The sequence below is a fragment of the Pongo pygmaeus genome, chromosome 9 (assembly GCF_028885625.2).
Source record: "Pongo pygmaeus isolate AG05252 chromosome 9, NHGRI_mPonPyg2-v2.0_pri, whole genome shotgun sequence".
Taxonomy (NCBI): Eukaryota; Metazoa; Chordata; class Mammalia; order Primates; family Hominidae; genus Pongo; species Pongo pygmaeus.
In genome coordinates this window covers 114,429-137,450 of record NC_072382.2, presented here as the reverse complement: position 1 = coordinate 137,450, position 23,022 = coordinate 114,429, and the positions used below count along the sequence as shown (strand labels likewise).

Genomic DNA, 23,022 nt, shown 5'->3' with positions numbered 1-23,022 from the left:
AGCCCAATTTCAAAATGAGCAAAGGACTTGAATAGACATTTCTTAAAAAAAAAAAAAAAGATGCGAATGACTGACAAGCACGTGAAAAGTTGCCCAACTTCGTTAGTCATTATGAAAATGCAAATGAAAAGAACAGTGAGATACCTTCTTACCTCCACTAGGATGGCAATTATGATGCAACTAAACAAAAACATGCAGAAAATAAGTGATGGGAAGCCTCCCACGTTGCTGATGGGACAGTAAAATGATGCAACTGTTGAAAACAGTTTGTTTTTTTCTCAAAAGACGCGGAAGAATTGAAAACAGGAACTCAAACCACACTAATGTGTCCACTTTGCTAGTAGCGTTATTCATAACAGTCAAAATGTGGAAGTAACCAAGTGTTCATAAACAGGTGAACAGACAAACAAAACTCAGTCTATCTGTACAGAGAAATACGATTCAGGAATGAGATCCCGACGCATGGATGGGCACATCACGCTGAGTGACGTGAACCTGACACAGAAGGACACGTACTGTATGAATCCACTTCTATGAAATAATTAGAACAGGCAAATCCATAGAGACGGAAAGTAGATGAGACACGTGACCAAAGGCTGGGGGGAGGGAGGAATGCAGAGTTGCTGTTTAATGGGGAGGGAGTTTCTGTCCGACGGATAAAAAGGATTTTGGAAATAGTGGTGATGGTTACACATGTAACTAACATCATTGAACTGCACGCTTAAAAATGATGAAAACAAGAAGAGTTTCTGTTACGCGTGATCCTTTGCCACAATTTTTGAATAGCGCCTGCCCCGTGGTCAGTGCCTCCTGTGTTGGCCGCAATGCTGTGCTCCTCACAGCTGGTGCTGACCGCTATTTCCTGCTCTAGGACGGTAGGTGGCATCTGAGAGCATGAACAAAATGCCCTACCCAGAAGGAGCTATGTCCTTGTTGGGAGACAGAAAATAAACAGGATAAATAAATAAACAACACATGGATTAAACAGTGCCAAGGGCCGGGCGCGGTGGCTTATATCTGTGATCCCAGCACTTTGGGAGGCAGAGGCAGGCGGATCACTTGAGGTCAGGAGTTCGAGATCAGCCTGGCCAACATGGTGAAACCCCATCTCGACTAAAAATACAAAAATTAGCCAGGCGCGGTGGCGGGCACCTGTAATCCCAGCTACTCGGGAAGCTGAGGCAAGAAAATTGTTTGAACCCAGGAGGCAGAGATTGCAGTGGGCAGAGATCACGCCACTGCATTCCAGCCTGTGTGACAGAGCGAGACTGCGTCTCAAAAAACAAAAACAAAAACAAAAAACAAAAACAGTGCCAAGGACAGAGCAGAGCAGAGAGAGGAGAAGAAACGAGGGGGCAGGTCGGCGGTGGGGACGCAGTCAGGTGCAGGGCAGGGCCGTGGTCTGGCAGGAGCTGGCCCACTCAGGACACAGGAGGCCTAAGTGGCTGGGAAAGCCAGGAGGGCCGAGGAGCGGGCAAGGCTCCCTAGGCTGCTGTGGGGCTGGGGAGGGTGTGAGGGAGGGAGACGTCGGGCTCTCCTGAGGGGAAGGGAATCAGGGAGGCGGCCACGCTCTGCACATGCATAAAAAGGGTGGATCCGATGTGGCGTGTGAGATGAGAAAGGGGCTGAGGCAAGAGGAGGGATGGAGGTGGGGAACTAGAGCGAGGAACAGGGTTTGCAGGTAACTCCCAAGGCCCAGGTATCCTAGTTTGAGAAGCCTATTTACCAGGGAGCTGGGATGGCCGGGACCACCCCGGGCAGGAGCCGTGAAGCCCCTCCTAGCCACCACCTTCAGCCCAAGGAGGGACAGGTGAGGACTTCAAAGGGCCAAGCCCTCCAGCGACCTCATCAGAAGCTCAGGTGAGGGCACACAACGTGAATTTACCGTTGCACAGTGCAAGCTCCAGCAAGTGAGGCTCAGCAGTGCCCTTGCAGAAGGAAGTGTTTTCCCCCAGCCTTGTCCCCGCTGCGGTGATTCCCCTCAGGGCAAAAAATCACTCCCCCGAGGCTCCCCGGGGGCCCCTAGAGGACCCCACAGTCCCTCACAACCATTCACTGCCCCATCTCTCCAGGGTCCACCCCACGAAGCTTGATCCACTCTCTTCACCCTCCCGGCTCCCAAAACTGTCCAGGGACCCGTGGAATTTCAGGGTCTAACAGCAGCAAAGCACCTTTTGCTCTCAAACTTCTTTGAACTTCATTCTGCCCTCGGGCTGGCACGATGTCCTGTCCAGCTCCTCCCCCTCCTCCTCGCTCCTCCCCCTCCGCCTCGCTCCTCCTCCTCGCCCCTCCCCCTCCTCGCTCCTCCCCCTCCTCCTCCCCCCTCCTCCTCGCTCCTCCCCCCTCCTCCTCGCTCCTCCCCCTCCTCCTCGCTCCTCCCCCCTCCTCCTCGCTCCTCCTCCTCGCTCCTCCCCCTCCTCCTCGCTCCTCCCCCCTCCTCGCTCCTCCCCCTCGCTCCTCCCCCCTCCTCCTCGCTCCTCCCCCTCCTCCTCGCTCCTCCTCCTCGCTCCTCCCCCCTCTTCCTCGCTCCTCCCCCCTCTTCCTCGCTCCTCCCCCTCGCTCCTCCCCCTCCTCCTCGCTCCTCCCCCTCCTCCTCGCTCCTCCTCCTCGCTCCTCACCCCTCCTCCTCGCTCCTCCCCCTCCTCCTCGCTCCTCCCCCCTCCTCCTCGCTCCTCCCCCCTCCTCCTCGCTCCTCCCCCTCCTCCTCGCTCCTCCCCCCTCCTCCTCGCTCCTCCCCCTCCTCCTCGCTCCTCCCCCTTCCTCCTTGCTCCTCCTCCTCGCTCCACCCCCCCTCCTCGCTCCTCCCCCTCCTCCTCGCTCCTCCTCCTCGCTCCTCCCCCTCCTCCTCGCTCCTCCCCCTCGCTCCTCCCCCCTCCTCCTCGCTCCTCCCCCTCCTCCTCGCTCCTCCTCCTCGCTCCTCGCCCCTCCTCCTCGCTCCTCCTCCTCGCTCCTCGCCCCTCCTCCTCCTCCTCGCTCCTCCCCCTCCTCCTCGCTCCTCCCCCCTCCCCCTCGCTCCTCCTCCTCCTCCTCGCTCCTCCTCCTCGCTCCTCCCCCCTCCTCCTCGCTCCTCCCCCCTCCTCCTCGCTCCTCCCCCTCCTCCTCGCTCCTCCCCCCTCCTCCTCGCTCCTCCTCCTCGCTCCTCCCCCTCCTCCTCGCTCCTCCCCCCTCCTCGCTCCTCCCCCTCGCTCCTCCCCCCTCCTCCTCGCTCCTCCCCCCTCGCTCCTCCCCCTCCTCCTCGCTCCTCCTCCTCGCTCCTCCCCCTCCTCCTCGCTCCTCCCCCCTCCTCCTCACTCCTCCCCCCTCCTCCTCGCTCCTCGCCCCTCCTCCTCGCTCCTCCTCCTCCTCGCTCCTCCTCCTCCTCCTCTCTCCTCCTCCTTGCTCCTCCCCCCTCCTCCTCGCTCCTCCTCCTCCTCCTCTCTCCTCCTCCTTGCTCCTCCCCCTCCTCCTCGCTCCTCCCCCTCCTCCTCTCTCCTCCTCCTCGCTCCTCCCCCCTCCTCCTCGCTCCTCCCCCCTCCTCCTCGCTCCTCCTCCTCGCTCCTCCCCCCTCCTCCTCGCTCCTCCCCCCTCCTCCTCGCTCCTCCCCCCTCCTCCTCGCTCCTCGCCCCTCCTCCTCGCTCCTCCCCCTCCTCCTCGCTCCTCGCCCCTCCATGTGGGCTGGGGATTTGTCTGTTTTGCTCTGACACTTCCCAAGCACCTAGAACAGGGCCTGGCACCCAGTGGGAGCAGCTGATGTTTTCCAAAAGAGTGAGCCCAGTAACTTTCAAACAGGCAATGGAAGGGCCTGAGGGCTTCCCCCACTGGCATTATTTTAAATTGTATAGGCAATGACTGAATATATTAATTTTAAGAAAATCTAATAGTATAGATATGTATGAAATAAAATGTGAAAATGACCTTTCCCTCCATGAAAGTCACTGTTCTTTCCACGAAGGATCTCTGTGAATCATTTAGTGTGGAACCACAGAACAATTCTGGGGCAATTATACAGACAGTCTGTGATGCTGATCTACTTGTGCCGTTACCGCACCGTCTATACTTATCATGATAGCTTGATAATAAGTCTGGGGTGTCAGTTCCCCAACTGTATTCTTGTTCGTGTTCATGGCTGTCTTAGCTATTCTTGTCCTTCACATTTCTGCTTTCATGTTAGAATTAGCCTTTGAATTCCCACTAATGGAAAACCTGTTGGGATTTTGGTTGGAATTTTACTGAACCTGTAGTTCCATTTGGGGAGAATAAAAATTGTCAAAGTAATCTATTTTAAAATTCATGAATATAATATAATCTACCAATTATTTAAGGCATTTAAAAAACATCTCTCTAGAATGTTTTATAGTTTTCTATGTAAATATTATGCCCATCTTACATTTGATATTTTTTATGCTTTTAAAAATATCATTTTTTTGGGCCAGGTGCAGTGGCTCATGCCTGTAATCCCAGCACTTTGGGAGGCCAAGGTGGGTGGATCATGAGGTCAGGAGTTCAAGACCAGCCTGGCCAATATGGCAAAACCCTGTCTCTACTAAAAATACAAAAATTAGCCAGGTTTGGTGGTGCACACCTGTAATCTCAGCTACTCCGGAGGCTGAGGCAGGAGAATCGCTTGAACCTGGGAGGTGGAGGGTGCAGTGAGCCGAGATCATGCCACTGCCCTCCAGCCTGGGTGACAGGGCAAGACTCCATCTCAAGAAAAACAAACAAACAAAAAAATCTTTTTTTTTGCTTCATTATCTAATTTTTTGTTGATGGTACATAGAACTACAACCAATTCTGGCATATTGGCATTACAACCAGTGGCCCTGCCAAATACATTATTAATTCTAATAGCTTATCTATAGATTCTCCTAGATTCTTGACACCCTTAACTATATGATTTTAAAATAATTATAGTTTCATTTTCTTCTTCTTTCCAATCCTTATAACTTTTATTTCTTTTTCTTGCCTTATTGCACTGGCTTGCATCTCCAGTACAATGTTGCCTTGAATTGGTGACAGTAGACATTCTTGCTTCATTCTCGTTCTAAGATGAAAGGCTTTCAGGCCGGATGCGGTGGCTCATGCCTGTAATCCCAGCACTTTGGGAGGCTGAGGCGGGTGCATCACGAGGTCAGGAGATCGAGACCATGGTGAAACCCCGTCTCTACTAAAAATACAAAAAATTAGCTGGGCGTGGTGGCGGGCGCCTGTAATCCCAGCTACTTGGGAGGCTGAGGCAGGAGAATGGCGTGAACCCGGGAGGCGGAGCTTGCAGTGAGCCAAGATTGCACCACTGCACTCCAGCCTGGGCGACAGAGTGAGACTCCATCAAAAAAAAAAAAAAAAAGCTTTCAATATTTCAGCTTTTACTGTGATGTTTGCTCCAGACTTTATTTATTTATTTTTATTTATTTATTATTATTATTATTATTTGAGATGGAGTTTCGCTCTTGTTGCCCAGGCTGGAGTGCAATGGTGCTATCTCAGCTCACCGCAACCTCTACCTCCTGGGTTCAAACAATTCTCTTGCCTCAGCCTCCCAAGTAGCTGGGATTACAGGGATGCACCACCAGATCCGGCTAATTTTGTATTTTTAGTAGAGACGGGGTTTCTCCATGTTGGTCAGACTGCTCTCGAACTCCTGACCTCAGGTGATCTGCCTGCCTCAGCCTCCCAAAGTGCTGGAATTACAGGCATGAGCCTCCGTGCCCAGCCCTGTTTATTACAGATAAGACTAAGGAAATTTCTTCTATGCTTAGTTTGCTTCTTTCTTTTCTTTTCTTCTGTCTTTTTTTTGCTCTTATTGCCCAGGCTGGAGAGCAGTGGCACGATTTCAGCTCACTGCAACCTCCGCCTCCTGAGTTCAAGCGCTTCTCCTGCCTCAGCCTCCCGAGTAGCTGGGATTACAGGCACCCGCCACCACGCCCGGCTAATTTTTGTATTTTTAGTAGAGATGAGGTTTCACCGTGTTAGCCAGGATGGTCTCGAACTCCTGACCTGAAGTGATCCACCTGCCCGGCCTCCCAAAGTGCTGGGATTCCAGGTGTGAGCCTTGCGCCCAGCCTTAGTTTTCTATTTAAAACAATGATGAAGGATGCTGATTTCTATTACATGCTATTTCTCTATCAATTCAGGTAATCAAATGATTTTCTTCCTTTTCCTGTTAATGTAATGAGTCGCATTATTTAAATCATTTTAAACAAGGCTATAAACCCAACCGAATGATGTGATGACATATGTTTTTATATAGCTAGATTTGATTTGCTAATGTATTCTTTAGGATTTTTGTGTCTGTTTATGAGAGAAATTTTTATTACTTTATCAATGTCCTCAACAGGTTTTTAAAAACAAGGTTATATTTGTTTCATAAAAGGAGATAAAAAGCATTTCTTTTTTTTCTATTATCTGGAAAAGTTTGTGTAAGATTTGTATTATTTCTTTCTCAAAAGTTTGGCAAAATCCACCAGTGAATCCATCTGTTTGAGTTTTCTTTGTGTGAAGATTTAGGTAGAATTCACTGATGAAATGATTGAGGCCTAATTTTTTTCTCTGTGGGGAGGTTTTAAATTACAGTTTCAATTTCTTTAGCACAACTGTTCAGATATAGAACTATGTAGATTTTCTATTAATTCTCAAAGTTTTTTAAAGTTTCTTTTCTTCTGAGAATATGTTGTATTTAATGTGTCTTCAAATTTATTGACATAAATGTTCATAATTTTCCTTTATTAACTTTTTAATATCTGTAAGATCAGTAGCAGTGCCCCCTTTTCATTCCTGAAGTGTGATATTTGTATCCTCTCTTTTTTCTTAAACAGTCACACCTGGAGTATCTTCATTAATTTTATCAAAACAAATTTTTTTCAATTTTTGTCTTTGTTAAACTTCTCTATTGTGCATTTATTTTCCATTGTTATTAAGTCCTGCTCTTATATTTATTTTTTCTTCTATTTTCTTGGAGTTTAATTAGCAATCTCTACATCCCCAAATTATTATTATTATTATTATTATTATTATTATTATTATTATTATTTTGAGATGGAGCCTTGCTCTGTCTCTCAGGCTGGAGTACAGCTGTATGATCTTGGCTCGCTGGAACCTCCACCTCCCAGGCTGGAGCAATTCTCATGCTCCAGCCACCGTGGAGCTGGGATTACAGGTGCGCACCACTATGCCAGCCTAATTTTCATAGTTTTAGTAGAGACGGGGTTTCACCATATTGGCCAGACTGGTCCTGAACTCCTGACCTCAAGCAATCTGCCCGCTTCCACCTCCTAAAGTATTGGGATTACAGACATGAGCCACTGCATTTGGTCACCCCCAAATTTTTTCAAAAATGCTTTGTTTATCGGTTTTTAGATTTTATTCTTCTGTAAAAAAAAATATATATATGTGTATATATGTGTGTGTGTATATATAGTATGTGTATTATATATTATATATACTATATTATATATAGTATGTATATTATGTATACATATATACACACATATATACACATATACACATAGTATATGTATGTGTACGTATATATAAGGATATATATATAAAATATATATATATATTGCCATAAATTTACTTCAAGGCATGAGTTTATCTGGATATCACAAATTTCGATATACCATATTTTTATTATTTTCGTTGTAAATGTGTTTTTTCACATTTTAAAAATTCTTTTTTTTAACTTAATGCTTTAAAAATGTTAAGACCATACACACCATACAAAAACAAGATGTGGGTTGGATTTGACACACAGGACGTTTGCCAGCCCCTGAGACAGTATGTAGCTTTTTGGGCCCAGGTATTTTCACTGAGGATGATGTATGTGAGATTCACCCATGTGCTTTCGCGTCTTAGTAGTTTGTTCCTTTTTATTAATAATTAGTGTCTCCATGTGTGGATGTGATCTACTGCTTTTTTTTTTTTGAGACGGAGTTTCATTCTTGTTGCCCAGGCTGGAGTGCAATGGCGCGATCTTGGCTCGCTGCAACCTCCGCCTCCCAGGTTCAAGCGATTCTTCTGCCTCAGCCTCCTGAGTAGCTGGGATTACAGGTATGCGCCACCACACCCGGCTAATTTTGTATTTTAAGTAGAGATGGGGTTTCTCCATGTTGGTCAGGCTGGTCTCCAACTCCCGACCTCAGGTGATCCACTCGCCTCGGCCTCTCAAAGTGCTGGGATTACAGGCATGAGCCACTGCGCCCTGACAAATCTGTCGCTTTTTTTTTTTTTTTTAAATGAGGCAGAGTCTCGCTCTGTCGCCCAGGCTGGAGTGCAGTGGCGCAATCTGGGCTCACTGTAAGCTCCGCCTCCTGGGTTCATGCCATTCTCCTGCCTCAGCCTCCCGAATAGCTGGGACTACAGGCACCTGCCACCACGCCTGGCTAATTTTTTGTATTTTTAGTGGAGACGGGGTTTCACCATGTTAGCCAGGATGGTCTCAATCTCCTGACCTCGTGATCCGCCCACCTCGGCCTCCCAAAGTGCTGGGATTACAGGCGTGAGCCACTTCACCCTGACAAATCTGCTGCTTTTTAATTTGCTTTATTTGTTTAATAACTGGTATGTTTCGGATACCTTTCCATGTTGGTGTATATAAATATACTTCACTATTTTTATCTTCATCATAGTTGCCTATGGTTGAGATGTACCACAAGTTATTAATCAGTGCCCTATTGATGAAAATTGGATCAGTTTCATTTCCCTCCTTTTATAAAGAGTGCTCGAGGGAACAGCCTGATGCCTGGGCTGGAGGAAGGCCGCCATGGCCCGATCAGGAGGTTGTGCGTGTCACTCATAGCCACAGTCACATGGCCGACCCCAGCAGCAGGAAAGGGTAGGACCTGCAGTCCAGCTATTTGTCCAGGAAGACGGGAACAGAAATTTTGGAGATGAGCTAGCAATCTCTGCTACATTACTCATGCATATTTTCCATTGTGTTTTTTTTTGAGATGGAGTTTTGCTCTTGTTGCCCAGGCTGGAGTGCAGTGGCACAATCTTTGCTCACCGCAACCTCTGCCTCCCGGGTTCAAGCGATTCTCCTGCCTCAGCCTCCCGAGTAGCTGGAATTACAGGCGTGCGCCACCACGCCTGACTAATTTTTTGTATTTTTAGTAGAGATGGGGTTTCTCCATGTTGGTCAGGCTGATCTCGAACTCCGACCTCAGGTGATCCTCCTGCCTTGGCCTCTCAAAGTGCTGGGATTACAGACATGAGCCACTGCGCCCGGCCTCCATTGTGTTGTATTTTGCTAATTTGCATGGTACGCATGCACACACATACACACACACACACCCACATCTGCCGCGTGGGAAACTACTTTGTCAGCTAGAGTACTGTGCTTATGTGTACTTCCTTTGCTCTTAGTCTTAACAGACTTCACTCATTTCCAAAGTTACCAAGTCAGTGCCTTTCTCATCATTCCCTTCAGTGAGGTTGTTTCTGCATTTGTAACACAGTTAAATTATTTTGTCACATGCTGCATTCCATCATGGGATTCCCTGATATTCTAAATGATATTTTAACATTTGCATACACTAATGTTTACTCTTTGTACTATAAAGCTCTATGAATTTTTAATTTTTATTATTTTGAGAGAGGATCTTGCTCTGTTGTCCAGGTTGGAGTGCAGTGGCCCAATAATGTCTCACTGCAATTTTGGCCTCCAGGCTCAAGCCATCCTCCCACCTCAGCTTCCTGAGTAGCTGGGACCACAAGTGTGCACCACCATGCCTGGCTAATGTTTTTATTTTTTGTGGAGATAGGGGTCTCACTATGTGGCCCAGGCTGGTCTCTAACTCCTGGGCTTAAGCAGTCCTCCTGCCCTGGCCTCCCAAACTGCTGGGATGACAGGCATGAGCTACTGTGCTTGGCCCTCCATGAATCTTGACAGGTGTGTAGTGTCATGTAGCCACCTAGTGTCCAGCTCTTGGCCTCTTTTCTTTTTTTTCTTTCTCTCACTCTTCTTTCCTTCCTTCCTTCTTTTTCTTTCTTTTTTCTTTTCTTTCTTTCTTTCTTTTCTTTCTTTTTCTTTTTCTTCTTCTTTCTTTCTTTTTCTTTTTCTTTCTTGCTTTCTTTCTCTCTTCTTGCTTTCTTTCTTCTTTTCTTTCTTTTTCTTTAACATAAGTTAATGCTTTTATTTTTTATTTTTTGAGAGAGGATCTTGCTGTGTCACCCAGGCTAGAGTGCACTGGCATGATTATGGCTCGCTGCAGCTTTGAACTCCTGGGCTCAAGCACTCCTTCCATCTCAGCCTCCCAAGTAGCTAGGACTATAGGCACTATATATAGGACTAGGGGCCACCAGGCCTGGCTAATTTTTAAATTTTTCGTAGAGGCAGGGTCTCAGTCTCACTATGTTGCCGAGGCAGGTCTCAAACTCCTGGCGTCAAGTGATCCACTTGCCTCAGCCTTCCAAAGTGCTGGGATTACAGGTGTGAGCCACCATGCCCAGCCCAGATCTTGGTTTCTAATACCATTCTCCAGCAGAAGGAACCAGGCCTATTGGCTTATTCTATGTTCGCTTATTACAGGACGGGGGCAGAAAATATATGAGTCTGGAGCATTTTGTGGTACCAGAAAGTAAGAAAGTGTTCAAAACAAGCAAATTAAAAAGCTCCACAATTTTGAGGATATGCTAAAGGAACACAGGGCTGAAAGAAAGGACTCCAATACCCAGAGCTGGGACAATCTGAGCAACAAAATTAAGCAGTGTTAATTATAACCTAAGTATAAAATAAATACGCTGGAGTCCATACTGATATAAATAAATGAATCAGTAATAATAAGTGGGGAAAACAGACAAGTCTTTAATGCAAAAGAGTGACAAATAAAGCCTGTAGAGACCCCACCCCCAAGGAGGTGGAGTGTGACCGGCCATCCTTAGGTGGGGCTGTGCATAGTGACTTCCTCCCAAAGGGAACAGTATGGGAAGGGGAGTGAAAAGAGTCACTTTACAATGAGGAAAGCTGACAGACGGTCTCAGCCAGGTGGCCAAGGCCAACATCAGGAGTGAGAAGTTCTTGGTATGATGTGATGAGAAGGGCGCTGTCCCTCTGTGGTCCTCCTCCTCAAGCCCCAGAGCCCTAATCTAATCACAAGAAAAGCAGCAGCCAAACCTCAGTAGAATGGGTGGGGTGTCCTACAGTAAACCTGACCAGTTACCTTCAAGGTCACCGAAAAACAAGGAGAACGAGAAACCGCCCCAGCAGACAGGAGCTCAGGAGATGTGGAGACTGAATGTAAAATGGTGTTGATCCTGGAACAGGAAATGAGGGAAAGTGTGAGGAAATCTGAATCAAGTATGGACTTCATGAAGTTCATAACTAATGTATCAATATTGGTTCATTAATTGTGACAAATGTATTATATATATTGTATTAGCATTCTCCAGAGAAACAAGCAACAGGATGTGTGTGCATGCGTGTGTGTGTGTGTGTGTACCCACCCATCCCCAACACACGTATATGTGGAGAGAGAGAGATCTATTTTGAGGAACTGCTTATGTGATTGTAGAGGCTTGGTAAGCCTGGAATCTGATGGAGGAGCCCAGGTGGCTGGAGGCCCCGAGAAAAGCTGATGCTGCGGCGGAGCCCGAGGACCGTATGGAGGCAGAATTCCTTCTTCCTCCTCAGGAGAGGTCCGTCTTTGTTCTCCTAAGATCTTCAGCTGATTGATGAAGCCCACCACATATGGAGGGTCTTCTGCTTTTCTCAAAGTTCACCAATTTAAAGATTAGTATCTCATCCAAAAAACTCCTTTGCAGAAATATCCAGAATGTTTGACTAAACGTGGGCACCACGGCCCAGTCAAGCTGACGCACAGCACCGTCGAAACCGTCAGTGCTGCGCAATGCTGACTGTCGACTGACACCAGAGTCCCGAACGGGCAGGTTCCATGTGAAGAGGGCTTGAGTCGAAGCTGAGTTCCCGAGGAGGGGCGTGCACAGGGCTGGGGTGGAGGGTCAGAGGGCCACACCCTCCACAGGATCTCTTCCCATGAATCCCAAAGTTTCAGTAAATTCTACTAAATCTACAAGGTACTTAGTGGAAATGTGGTTTTTTTAGATGAAAGGAAGGGGCCAAGTCTTAGAATCTGGCTTAATTTTTTGGAAGTGGTCATTCAGTTTTGAACAAAATAGTGTGAAGTATCAAAGTTTTTATGTGACATGAAGATGGTATTCAGGCTTTTTTTTTTTGAGCTGGAGTCTTGCTCTGTCACACAGGCCGGAGTGCAATGGCACAGTCTCAGCTCACTGCAGTCTCCGCCTCCCGGGTTCAAGCAATTCTCCTGCCTCAGCCTCCCGAGTAGCTAGGACTACAGGCGTGCGCCACCATGCCCAGCAAATTTTTGTATTTTTAGTAGAGACGGGGTTTCGCCACGTTGTCCAGGATGGTCTCGAACTCCTGACCTCAACACCTTGGCCTCCCAAAGTGCTGAGATTACAGGTGTGAGCCACCGCGACCGGCTGGTTCTCAAACTTGGCTGTGTATCATACTCACCTGGGGGATTATTGTAACAGATTATAGGCCCACTCCACTTTCTGATTCGTTTCCAACAAGGCAGGTGATGCTGATGCTGCTGGTCCAGGAACCACACTTTAAGAACCACTATTTTACATGAAGAAATAGATTTCTAATGCAATAAAAAAGGAATATGCAAATGTTTTCATGCATGTGTGCTCTTTCTGGGTCTCTGATTCGAAGAGCTCCATGGAAGAGGGCTGTGCCCCTGTCTGTGCCTCCTCCAGCAGCTTCTGTGGTTCCAAGTCTGGACACAGGGTGGTGCCATGTGCCCACAGGTGTCCACTGGACCTTCCAGATGGTGCTGCAGGCCGAGGTGGCCTTGCAGCTTTGTGAGAGAGGGTGTGCACGGTGGCTGGTCTCCCTCCCGCCTCACAGGGGCATTGGGGTATGTCCAGGGCAAGCTTGATAGGTATGTGCTGAGTGGCTGAAGAGGGTGAGGGTGAAGATTCAGGTAACAAGACTACTTTTGTCCATCCACAGCCTTGAGCGCACCTTCTGATGCTGCCCCCGTCCAAGATGAGCCAGGACGGGCCAGGACGAGCCAGGACGAGCCAGGATGGGCCAGGATGAGTCTGGAACCCTGAGCCTGGAACCCTGAATGCTCTTCAAGTCTCAGTTTCCCTAGCTGTTACATTTAATCTCCATCCTGCAGCCCCACTTGGCCACCTTCTCTTTCTCTCTGGGTCACATAATTTTCCTTCTATTAAAGGGCAGACCTGCATGTGGCGGGGAAGAGGGTCTAGGCCTCAGGGTGATGACGGGAGAGGCCATCTCGGGCAGCCTTGCTGTGGGTGGGGGCCTCAGGATCTTTAACCACAGGGTTTGGTTTGAACAAGTGGTTCAAACTGGGGACTAAAAACAAGGCTAGCCTAAAGACCAAAGCTCACTTCTGCTTCTGTGGGGCCCCAGAAGAAGCAGCTGCGTGAGTGTGAAGTGAGGAGGACAGGTTTGTGCTTGGAAAGGTCAGAAAGGTCGGAAGACTGGCGAGTGGGCAGATGGGAAGAGGTTGAAGGCTGTGGACGGCGTGGCCATCTGGGCTTGAGGGAGGCCGACAAAACCTCTCTCTCCTGGAGGGCAGTGTTTCCTCCTGGCATCGCTGCTCCCACCCCTGCCAGCTCCCTCCTCTCAGCCTTCATCGGGGGCATCACCCACCCAAGGCTGGGCTGGCTGGGGGCTTGTTTGGAAGCCTAACATCCTGCAGCACAGTGGGCCTCTCCACTGCTCACCCACACACGCCACCTGCACCCCCTCTCCACTGCCCACCCACACACGCCACCTGCACCCCCTCTCCACTGCCCACCCACACACGCCACCTGCACCCCCCTCTCCGCTGCCCACCCACACACGCCACCTGCACCCCCCTCCGCTGCCCACCCACACACGCCACCTGCACCCCCCTCTCCGCTGCCCACCCACACACGCCACCTGCACCCCCCTCCGCTGCCCACCCACACACGCCACCTGCACCCCTCTCCACTGAAGCCCACCCACACACGCCACCTGCACCCCCCACTCCACTGCCCACCCACACACGCCACCTGCACCCCCTTCCACTGCCCACCCACACACGCCACCTGCACCCCTCTCCACTGAAGCCCACCCACACACGCCACCTGCACCCCCTTCCACTGCCCACCCACACACGCCACCTGCACCCCCTCCACTGCCCACCCACACACGCCACCTGCACCCCCCACTCCACTGCCCACCCACACACGCCACCTGCACCCCCCTCTCCGCTGCCCACCCACACAGGCCACCTGCACCCCCCACTCCACTGCCCACCCACACACGCCACCTGCACCCCCTCCACTGCCCACCCACACACACCACCTGCACCCACCCCACTGCCCACCCACACACGCCACCTGCACCCCCTCCACTGCCCACCCACACACGCCACCTGCACCCCCCACTCCACTGCCCACCCACACACACCACCTGCACCCCCCTCTCCACTGAAGCCCAAAAAGGGCAGAGGTGGAGGCCTCCCTCGGGGGCAAGCCTGGGTGGTGGTGCAGCTAGTTCTTATCTGTAAAAGACAAAACACCATAGGCTGGGAGACTGATCCTTTGAACACGCACCCAGGTCCACAGCCTTATCCAGAACTGGACCCCAAAGCTATAATTAAAGGTTCAGGCAGAAGGGATTATTACAGAGGAGGGGCAAAGCCCCTCATGGCCTGAGGCTGGTTTTGGGAGCCCAGCACTGCTGGAGATAACATTCAGGACACCCTCCTTCCTCTGGCCTCACAGGACTTGGCTCCTGCTTGAGAAACCAAGTCAAATAAAGACTGGCCAGGGACCTGGAAGGTGGGGTGGAAAGCCTAGGAAATGTCTCACATTTAGGACAAATGTGGTTTCTGGGGACGAACAAAAGTAAAATCATGTTGCTAGTGAAATTTGCTCATATAACCAATTTACCATTTCAAAACAAACAGGGGCGTGATTGTCCATAGTGAGGGTGGTGACCACAGCCAAGCCTGGAGGTACAGACAATGACCATGGATAAATCTGGGGGCCTAGGTGGGGTCAGATGTCCTACTGCTTCTACTGGCTCCTGGGCTTGGACTCAGCTGTGGCCTTTTTCATGCTCAATGACAATACTGTGGGTCATTCTGATGGAGAAGTGTAATCCCCACAGTTGTCTCTCATGTCTGACTTGGCTTTGTATCCTTCAAATCTAGCCCAGTGCCCAGCGTATAATAGAAACTCCATCCATCCTTATAACAACTCCTCCAATCATCCATCCACCCACCCACCTACCCACCCATCCATCCACCCACCCATCCATCCGTCCATCTGCCCACCCATCCATCCATCCACCCATCCACTCATCCAACCATTCACTCATCCATCCACCCACCAACCCATGTATCCATCTATCCATCCATCCATCCATGCATCTATCCATCCACTTATCCACTCATCTATCCATCCACCCATCCACACATCCATCCATTCATCCCTGCATCCATCCACCCATCCATCCATTCATCCCTGCATCCATCCACCCATCCACTCCTCCCACCTACGCATCTGCCCATCCATCCATCCATCCATCCTCCATGCATCTGTATGTCCACCTATCCATAAACTCATCCATCCGCCCACCATCCATCCATCCATCCATCCATCCATCCATGCATCCATCATCCATCCACTCACTCATCTGTTGTCCATCCACTCACCCACCCACCCATCCATTCATCCATCCACCCATCCATATATCCATATGCCCATCTGTCCATCCATCCAGGTAACATTGACTGAAAAACTCTGCTAAATCAGACACTGCTCCAGGCTCCAAAGATTCAGTGGTGAACACAACGGAGTCTCTGCCCTCATGGGACTTATATTCCAGCTTCAAAAACAGAGAGTAAACAAGATATATCTAAGGAGATGTCATTTGAGCAAAGCCTAAATGATCAAAGAAACAAGTAAAAACCTGAGGGAAAGGCTGTCCAGACAAAGGCGCCAGTGAAGGGTTGGGAGTGCCCTGTGTCTGGGATGTGTTTGGATTATAATCCTGAAAGACACACTCCTGAGTCTTGAAATCCTGAAAGACCAAAATCTCTAAAGTATAAAATCTCTAATATTTAAAATTCCAAAAATCACAATCACAGGAATCACAGAAATTTTTAAAAAGCAGGGCCACCTAGAAAATGAATTTGAATGTATTCTCCAAGGAAAGCCATGTCCTAAAAGAAAAAAAAAAGCAGCTATTCATTGTGATTCAAGACTTCAGAATATAGTTAATGGGGTCGTGGAAGTTGGCCAGCTCTTACAGAATATCTCTGCATAGTTGCCCATAATCTACTGTAATATGACTTACACAGAAAATTCGACATACGGCTTTTTCAAGTTGAATTTTCTGTATAGTTTTTTTAGCTTTTTTCATCATCATAAATTGTCAGCATTATTTTTTTACAGTTCACTAGGCTCTGATTTTATCCTTGCATCATTTCAATGCTGAAGATATAAATTGTGTAGTGACTTATACAGTGTTCTAATTTGTTTTAGGCATTTTTTGCAAAACTGACTCCACAGAAGTGCATTACTGCAATGTTGTCTTTGTGTGTATGTAAAAATGGGAAATTTCCTCAATAAATGAAGAGATGTCCTTTTTGTACACCTGCATTTGTGAAAAATTTCTCTAGATCTTGGTTTTTTTGGCAACTGGCTATGTGGTGGTGATCTGTTGCGGTTCTCAATTGAGCCTGTTAGAAGGCGTAGGTTGTTCATCCTGGCTTTTCGGAAGACTGCAGTTATGAAGCTGGGCGCACGCAATTCCCACCCGAGCGGTATGTGTTCACGCATTTCCCCTCTCAACATATTTCTTTACGAATACAGCTCATCTGTGCATAACTGTCATTGGTATGACTGTTTACACTTGCAGAAACATGGATGTTATTATTGTCTATTTTATTGTGTGAAGTGGCCTATGATGTGTTCTGTCATGTGTCATGTTTTTATGTTTCTTAAATAAATCCCCTTTAAAAATGTCAATAAATGGCTGGGCGTGGTGGCTCATACCTGTAATCCCAGCACTTTGGGAGGCTGAGGCGGGCGGATCACCTGAGGTCGGGAGTTTGAGACCAGCCTGACGAACATGGAGAAACCCCATCTCTACTAAAAATACAAAATTAGCCAGGTGTGGTGGCGGGCGCCTGTAATCCCAGCTACTCAGAGGGCTGAGGCAGAATTGTTTGAACCCAGGAGGCAGAGGTTGCAGTGAGCGGAGATGATGCCATTGCACTCCAGCCTGGGCAACAAGAGTGAAACTCTGTCTCAAAAATAAAAAAATAAAAAAAAAGTAAATACATATCTTTTAAAGAATTTTAAAATTATTTTTTCCAGAATTATATTTTCAGAATTTTGATTTTTCGGGATTTCAGCATGTGGAATTGTGTCTCTCTGGGCTGCGATCAGCTCATGTCTGGGATGAGGCAGGAGCCTTGGTGGGGTGTGCAGGGAGAGCAGATGAGGGGTAGGAGCAGGACCAGCAAGGCAGGCGGTGGTCAGAGCACTCAGGCCTTGGGGGTGAGTGAAGCCTGTTGGAGGATGCTGAGCAGCGGCAGCAATAAGACCTGATTGTTCTAGAAGACTGTCTGGGCTGCTGTGTGGAGGAGCAGTTGTGGAGGACAGGTTTGAGGCTGGACTTAGGGAGGGTGGGGAGTCAGTGGGCTCGATGTACACATGAGTGTCTGAGGGAAACGGAGGCTCACACTAAGACATTTGGCCTGAGCAGCTGAGAGGGGCTGCAGAAGGTTGAAGGGCGCACCACAGGGCCTTGGGAACTTGACCATGAGGTGGGTATAAAGGCTAGTGGTCAATAGATCCCGGCAATTGTGACTGACAAGGAACAGCTGGGGTGTCAGGCCATCTGGACCACGGCCAAATGAGGTCTGGAGAGGGTGGGTGGAAAGACTGAGAGGGGTCTGGGGCCATGAGATCAGGCGAGGCCTGGACGAGGTGAAAAAAACCAGGAGCTCAGACACCAGCAACCAAAGAGAAAAAGGCTGGAGAAGATGCCGGAGAACTGTCCTTTGCATGTGGCGGAAGGGAGGCCTCGGGGGCACAGGGCACAGGCTGCCTGGGGCAGCGCGCACAGGCCCTCCCAGGGGGTGGGGGTGGGAGTTGGCACTGAGAGAAGGTGTGGGTGAAATTGTCTCCCAGAGAGCAGGAAAACAATTTTATTTGTAAGTGTTTGCTGCGGGAAGGAAAGAACCACTCATTATCTGCAGAAGAGGCTGGAGCCCAACTAACCCAGCACATCTGTCCCTGGGCGCCTTGACCTACCTGTGGGCCCCCCAAGGGAAGGAAGCTGGGGTCAGACAGAACCCCCTGGCCACAGCCAGCACTCAGAAACTGCTGAACTTCTTCCCACCAGGCAGCCCAGCATTCTCAGAGGAACAGAGGCTGCCTCCTCAGACATCATCAGCTGAGCTGAGTGGAGCTGAGCTCCCAACTCTGGGCCACTCTGTGGTAACGCATCACTTAAGAAGGTTCAGCAGCTCACCCAGGAATCCCAAAATTTGAGAATTTGAAAGTAGCTCTACATGGTACCGCATGGCTGACACCCCAGAGGTTTAGGGCTTACTTCAAAAGTATGTCACTTTACCCCCTAGCATTCTTATTTTATTTTATTTATTTATTTATTTATTTTGAGACGGAGTCTCGCTCTGTTGCCCAGGCTGGAGTGCAGTGGTGTGAACTCGGTTCACTGCAAGCTCCGCCTCCCAGGTTCAAGCAATTCTCCTGCCTCAGCCTCCTGAGTAGCTGGGACTACAGGTGCCCGCCACCACGCCCGGCTAATTTTTTGTATTTTTAGTAGAGATGGGGTTTCACCATGTTAGCCAGGATGGTCTCAATCTTCTGACCTTGTGATCCGCCCGCCTTGGCCTCCCAAAGTGCTGGGATTACAGGCATGAGCCACTGTGCCCGGCCCCCCCTTGCATTCTCAAACCTGACTTCCTGGCCCTGCTCCTTTGTGGAGGTCATTTTTCACAAAGAAATGAAAGCCCTTTCCAGGGGTCACAGCTCCCCACACTGTGAGTGCTTTACTTGAAGTCACATCAGGGAGTGCCAGGCTGGGGCTGCTGGTCTGAGGCTGGTTCTCTCCCAGTTCCAAGCAGGTGTCCTTTCTGCCAAGCCCTGTGACAGGAGGGGACAGCTGCAGCTCCCCCTTCAGCTATAAAAAGCCCCAACACCCAAGCCAGCAGAGGATATGCCGAGAGGAGGACACGCCAGGGAAACCCCGCTGGGACTCAGGAAGGACCTTGACCTCAGAACCATTCTGAGGCTGCCCGCTGCCCTCAGGCTGCTCCAAGCCCCGCTGAGGCATCGGGCAGTCCCCGAGGCCCACATCTCTCCAAGCCGGCCGAAACACCCACCTCTCCCGCAGTTAAGTGACCTCCAAGGTAGCAGTGGGCTGTCCTGAGAACTCGGCCCACTCCCTGTGTTTCAGGGTGACACAGAAGTCCAGGATGGAAAAAGGGAGAGGTGACCGTAGCCCTGGGCCTCAGCCATGACTGTGACAGTGTCTGAACGCCAGGAAAGGGGTCCTTGCAGCCATCACCTGTAGACCAGACTTCCAAATGAGCAGCAGAGTCAAGAGTGGGGAGGGGGCGCCCAGTTATCAGGCTCTGCTCCCCTGGCCAGAGATGGGTACTTGGCTGAGCTCGGAGGCTTGGTGGATCCATCAGCTTCATCCCCTTAAACAGGAAGAGGAGGGCAGCTTTGAGGGTCAGATGAGAGCACAGGTGAAAACTAAAACCTAAGTTAACCATTTCCACTCCAGTAGAGTATGAATGTCTGTTTTCAGCAGAAATAAACCAAGGTCAAGAAGGTCATTTGCCCAAGGTCATACAGCTAAGACCTGAACCTAGACTAAGGTCCCCATTCTAGGCCATATTTGCTCTTAAACCTCTGGGGCTAAAGCCAAAGTAAGAATTGGTCTCCAACCTGGCATCTGATCAGCTTTAGAAAACAGGGTGAGAGGACTGGGCCCAGGCCGATTCGGGAGGAAACTGAGGGTGAAATTTGGCTGGTGACTCAGAACCTCACTCTTTAAAGTTCAGCCACTGAGAACACAGGACTCTAGATGGGGTCTCTTCTGTGGGCTCGTGTTGCACACGCAGAGCACGGGGAATCTGACCTCTACTCAGCCTTCGGAACGGGACTGCCATTTAGAGAAAGGGTCCTGTACTTGTTTGCCTGCAACTTAAATTTTGGTTGTTTCTGCTGTTCTGTACAGCACCCTGACATGCACAGCCACAGGTAACCAAGAGTGTGCACATCATGTCTGAGGCTTGTCTGCCCAGCATGAACTGTGGCCTTGCTAGAAGGCACACGCAGCCAAGGCAGGCTCTTGGGCAGACGGGTGGGGCTGCAACAAGCAGCCCGCCCCAGAGATGGAAACCCCAGGCTCCTGGTCTCTCAGAGCTCGTCCTCCTGGGTGAGGGCCAGAGGCTGCCAGCCGTGTTGATGACAGTGGTTACTCACTGCTCACAACTACAGAAGTTTGAAGGCAGATGGAGATAACATGGCTAGCGGAGGGAGGGGCCAGGGGCAGTCTGGCTCCCAAATCCCAAACTGCGGGACCTGAGGGACAGAGGGCAGGCAGGCAACCTCCCTTAGTGGTCCAGGCCCGACCCTTCTACCAGCCTAGCAGACTTGTGGGTGCTTTCCTCCAACAGGAGCAGGCCGTGGGGCTCTCATATTCATCAGCTTCCTGGTTCCTGGAGGCTGGGTCTCACCCCACCTGGAGAGCTGCAAGAGCTCCATGCTGTCACTGCAGGCCCAGGACTGAAAGATCACATTATACTGTCCTTCCACCTAATGTTCACTTTGTGATTCTTTGTGTACATGTACCTCCACTCCCAGACGGGGAACCTCAAGGTGGTTTCCTTTACATGCCCAGTCCCAGGGATGGCTCATGTCCGCATTGGGGCACACTGGGTCACAGATGCTGGTGGCCATTTGAATGATGAGTGGTGACAAGGATGTGGATGGATGCGTGTTGGGGCAGGTACCTGAGAAGGCTGGAGAAGGGAGTGGATACCCCTGGGTCTCTCTTGACTAACAATAAAGATAGGACCAGCGTCCTCGGTAGCCCTTGGTGCTGGATTCTGCCCCAGTCTACTGTATGTGCCGGGAGAAGGGCCAAGGCTACCCCCACCATGTCTTCCCAAGGTTCCAACTCATGCTTTTTAACCTCCAGGCACAGGCTTGGCCTGGAAGCTAAGCCCAAGAAAACAGAGCCACGAGAAGAACAAAGCAGATGGGTTTATTATAGGAACATTCTCAAACCACAACGGAAAAGATGTACAGGTGGATGGGGATGGAGATCAACCTTGGAATACACAGACTTTAGGTGACTTCCTGCCTCGCGCGTTTTCTCTCCCTTATCACCTAAGACCGTGAGACCCCCACCCTCTGCAGGAGAGACCCACAAAGAAGCCTCCTCCCTGTGGCCTGGCCCCCATCAGGGACAGTCCTGTTTTTAGAGCAAGAACAGTCTGTACTTCAGACAGGATCCCAACCCCCACCCAAATTCAATGTCGACCGTCTGAGCAGCCAGCTTGATCGGCTGCAAACGCCTCTCTCAGGTGAGTCAAAGGAGACACGACGGGGAACCAGGGGGCCCTAGGTGAGGATGTCATGGGCCTGGTGCTCCACCAGCATCTCCATGCTCTTCACATCCGTGCACCAGAACTCCAGGCGGTCCTTCATTCCCTTGATCTGAAATGCAAATCCGGACACAATGGACGTTAAGACACGCAGGAGTCACAGGCCAAGCGCTGGCACAGCACCTGATGGGGTGAATCTACATCTCCAGCTAACTCTCTAGGGCAGCTCTAATAAAAAGGACCTCTGAGCTGGGGGAGTGTGATAGGACTTGCCGGGTTAATTCTTACCACAAGAACATTAGAAAAAACTTGCATGAAAGAAAGCAGACAAGAATAGAGGAAATCCACAGGACTACATTTCCAGCAAATGTAAGATCAACGTGAGCTCAAATCACAGAACCAGGAACATATTTGATCAGAGCACCTATCTTAAGATTAAAAGGCACCATCAGCACAACCAGTGCTATTGTCATCATAAGCTTTTAAATGCAGGGTTCAAATCCCAGGCTTGCATTAAATTAGGCTCTTAGAAAAACCCAACAGCAGTAATTCCTTCTCCAAAACCTCTTGTCTAATAATGCTTTCTTCCCAAATGGCTTCCATCCAAATGAAACTAAGACGGTATAGACACAATCCCTCAAAACCCACAGAGGTGAATAATGGGTTTCAAACACATCACCTGTTGCAAATCCAACACTCGGGGCTGCACCCAGGTCATGTGGACTCGTTTGTCCACCTCGTCTATACTGCCTTTCACCAGCCCCACCGAAAGGGCCTTCATCACCAGGAGCTCCACCTGTGCAGAGATGGGGGCGTGTGTAAGACAAGATAGCCTGACACACCCCCATGGACCCAGATGGCTTCTGAGAAGCAGATGCCACTCCTCCCATCATTTTTTACTGTCTAGGGAGCACAGTGCTCACACAAGAGCCTTGACTCCTCTATGTGGCAGCTTTGCTGCTCTAACACCCTGAGCCTAGGGACCGTACCTCATTCACTGTGATTTTAGCACTTTTGGCAATTTCTTCAAAAGTGAGTTGTCTGTGATTGGCAGGTCGTGTGAAAGTCATCTGGAAAAAATTTTATTAACTATTTTAAAGTATTTTTCCAAATAAAAATAGAGAACTGATAAGGATGTTTTGTCAATATTGGCTCTGAAAATAGAGATCTTATTAGTACCCATATACGAAAAAGTTTCCTAATATTAGACATGTACCTTGTTAAGAACAAGCTTTCAATGCTTAGGTAAGAAGGATAACAGTAAAATGCCTTATAGGAGTTTCTGACAGTAGCCATTGTTCAATCCCCAAACAAGTACTTGAGGCCACAATTTGCCAGGGTTGACCAGGGTTGACCACGGCAAACCAGAAATGTAAGGGCCACTTCCCGACGA

The 23,022-nt window shown here is 49.5% G+C and overlaps 1 protein-coding gene across 1 annotated transcript in view; it reads right to left on the bottom strand.

Moving 5' to 3' along the window:
* Positions 1-21,267: 21,267 nt before the first annotated feature.
* Positions 21,268-23,022, bottom strand: part of PSMD13 (proteasome 26S subunit, non-ATPase 13) — a 16,093-nt gene continuing 14,338 nt past the window's right edge. Inside the window, exons 11-13 of the mRNA XM_054437625.2 lie at positions 22,619-22,699; positions 22,309-22,425; positions 21,268-21,741 (exon numbers count right to left, since the gene is read on the bottom strand). Coding sequence (XP_054293600.1) covers positions 21,646-21,741; positions 22,309-22,425; positions 22,619-22,699 — 294 coding nt within the window. The 3' untranslated portion in view covers positions 21,268-21,645. The remainder of the gene's footprint in view (positions 21,742-22,308; positions 22,426-22,618; positions 22,700-23,022) is intronic.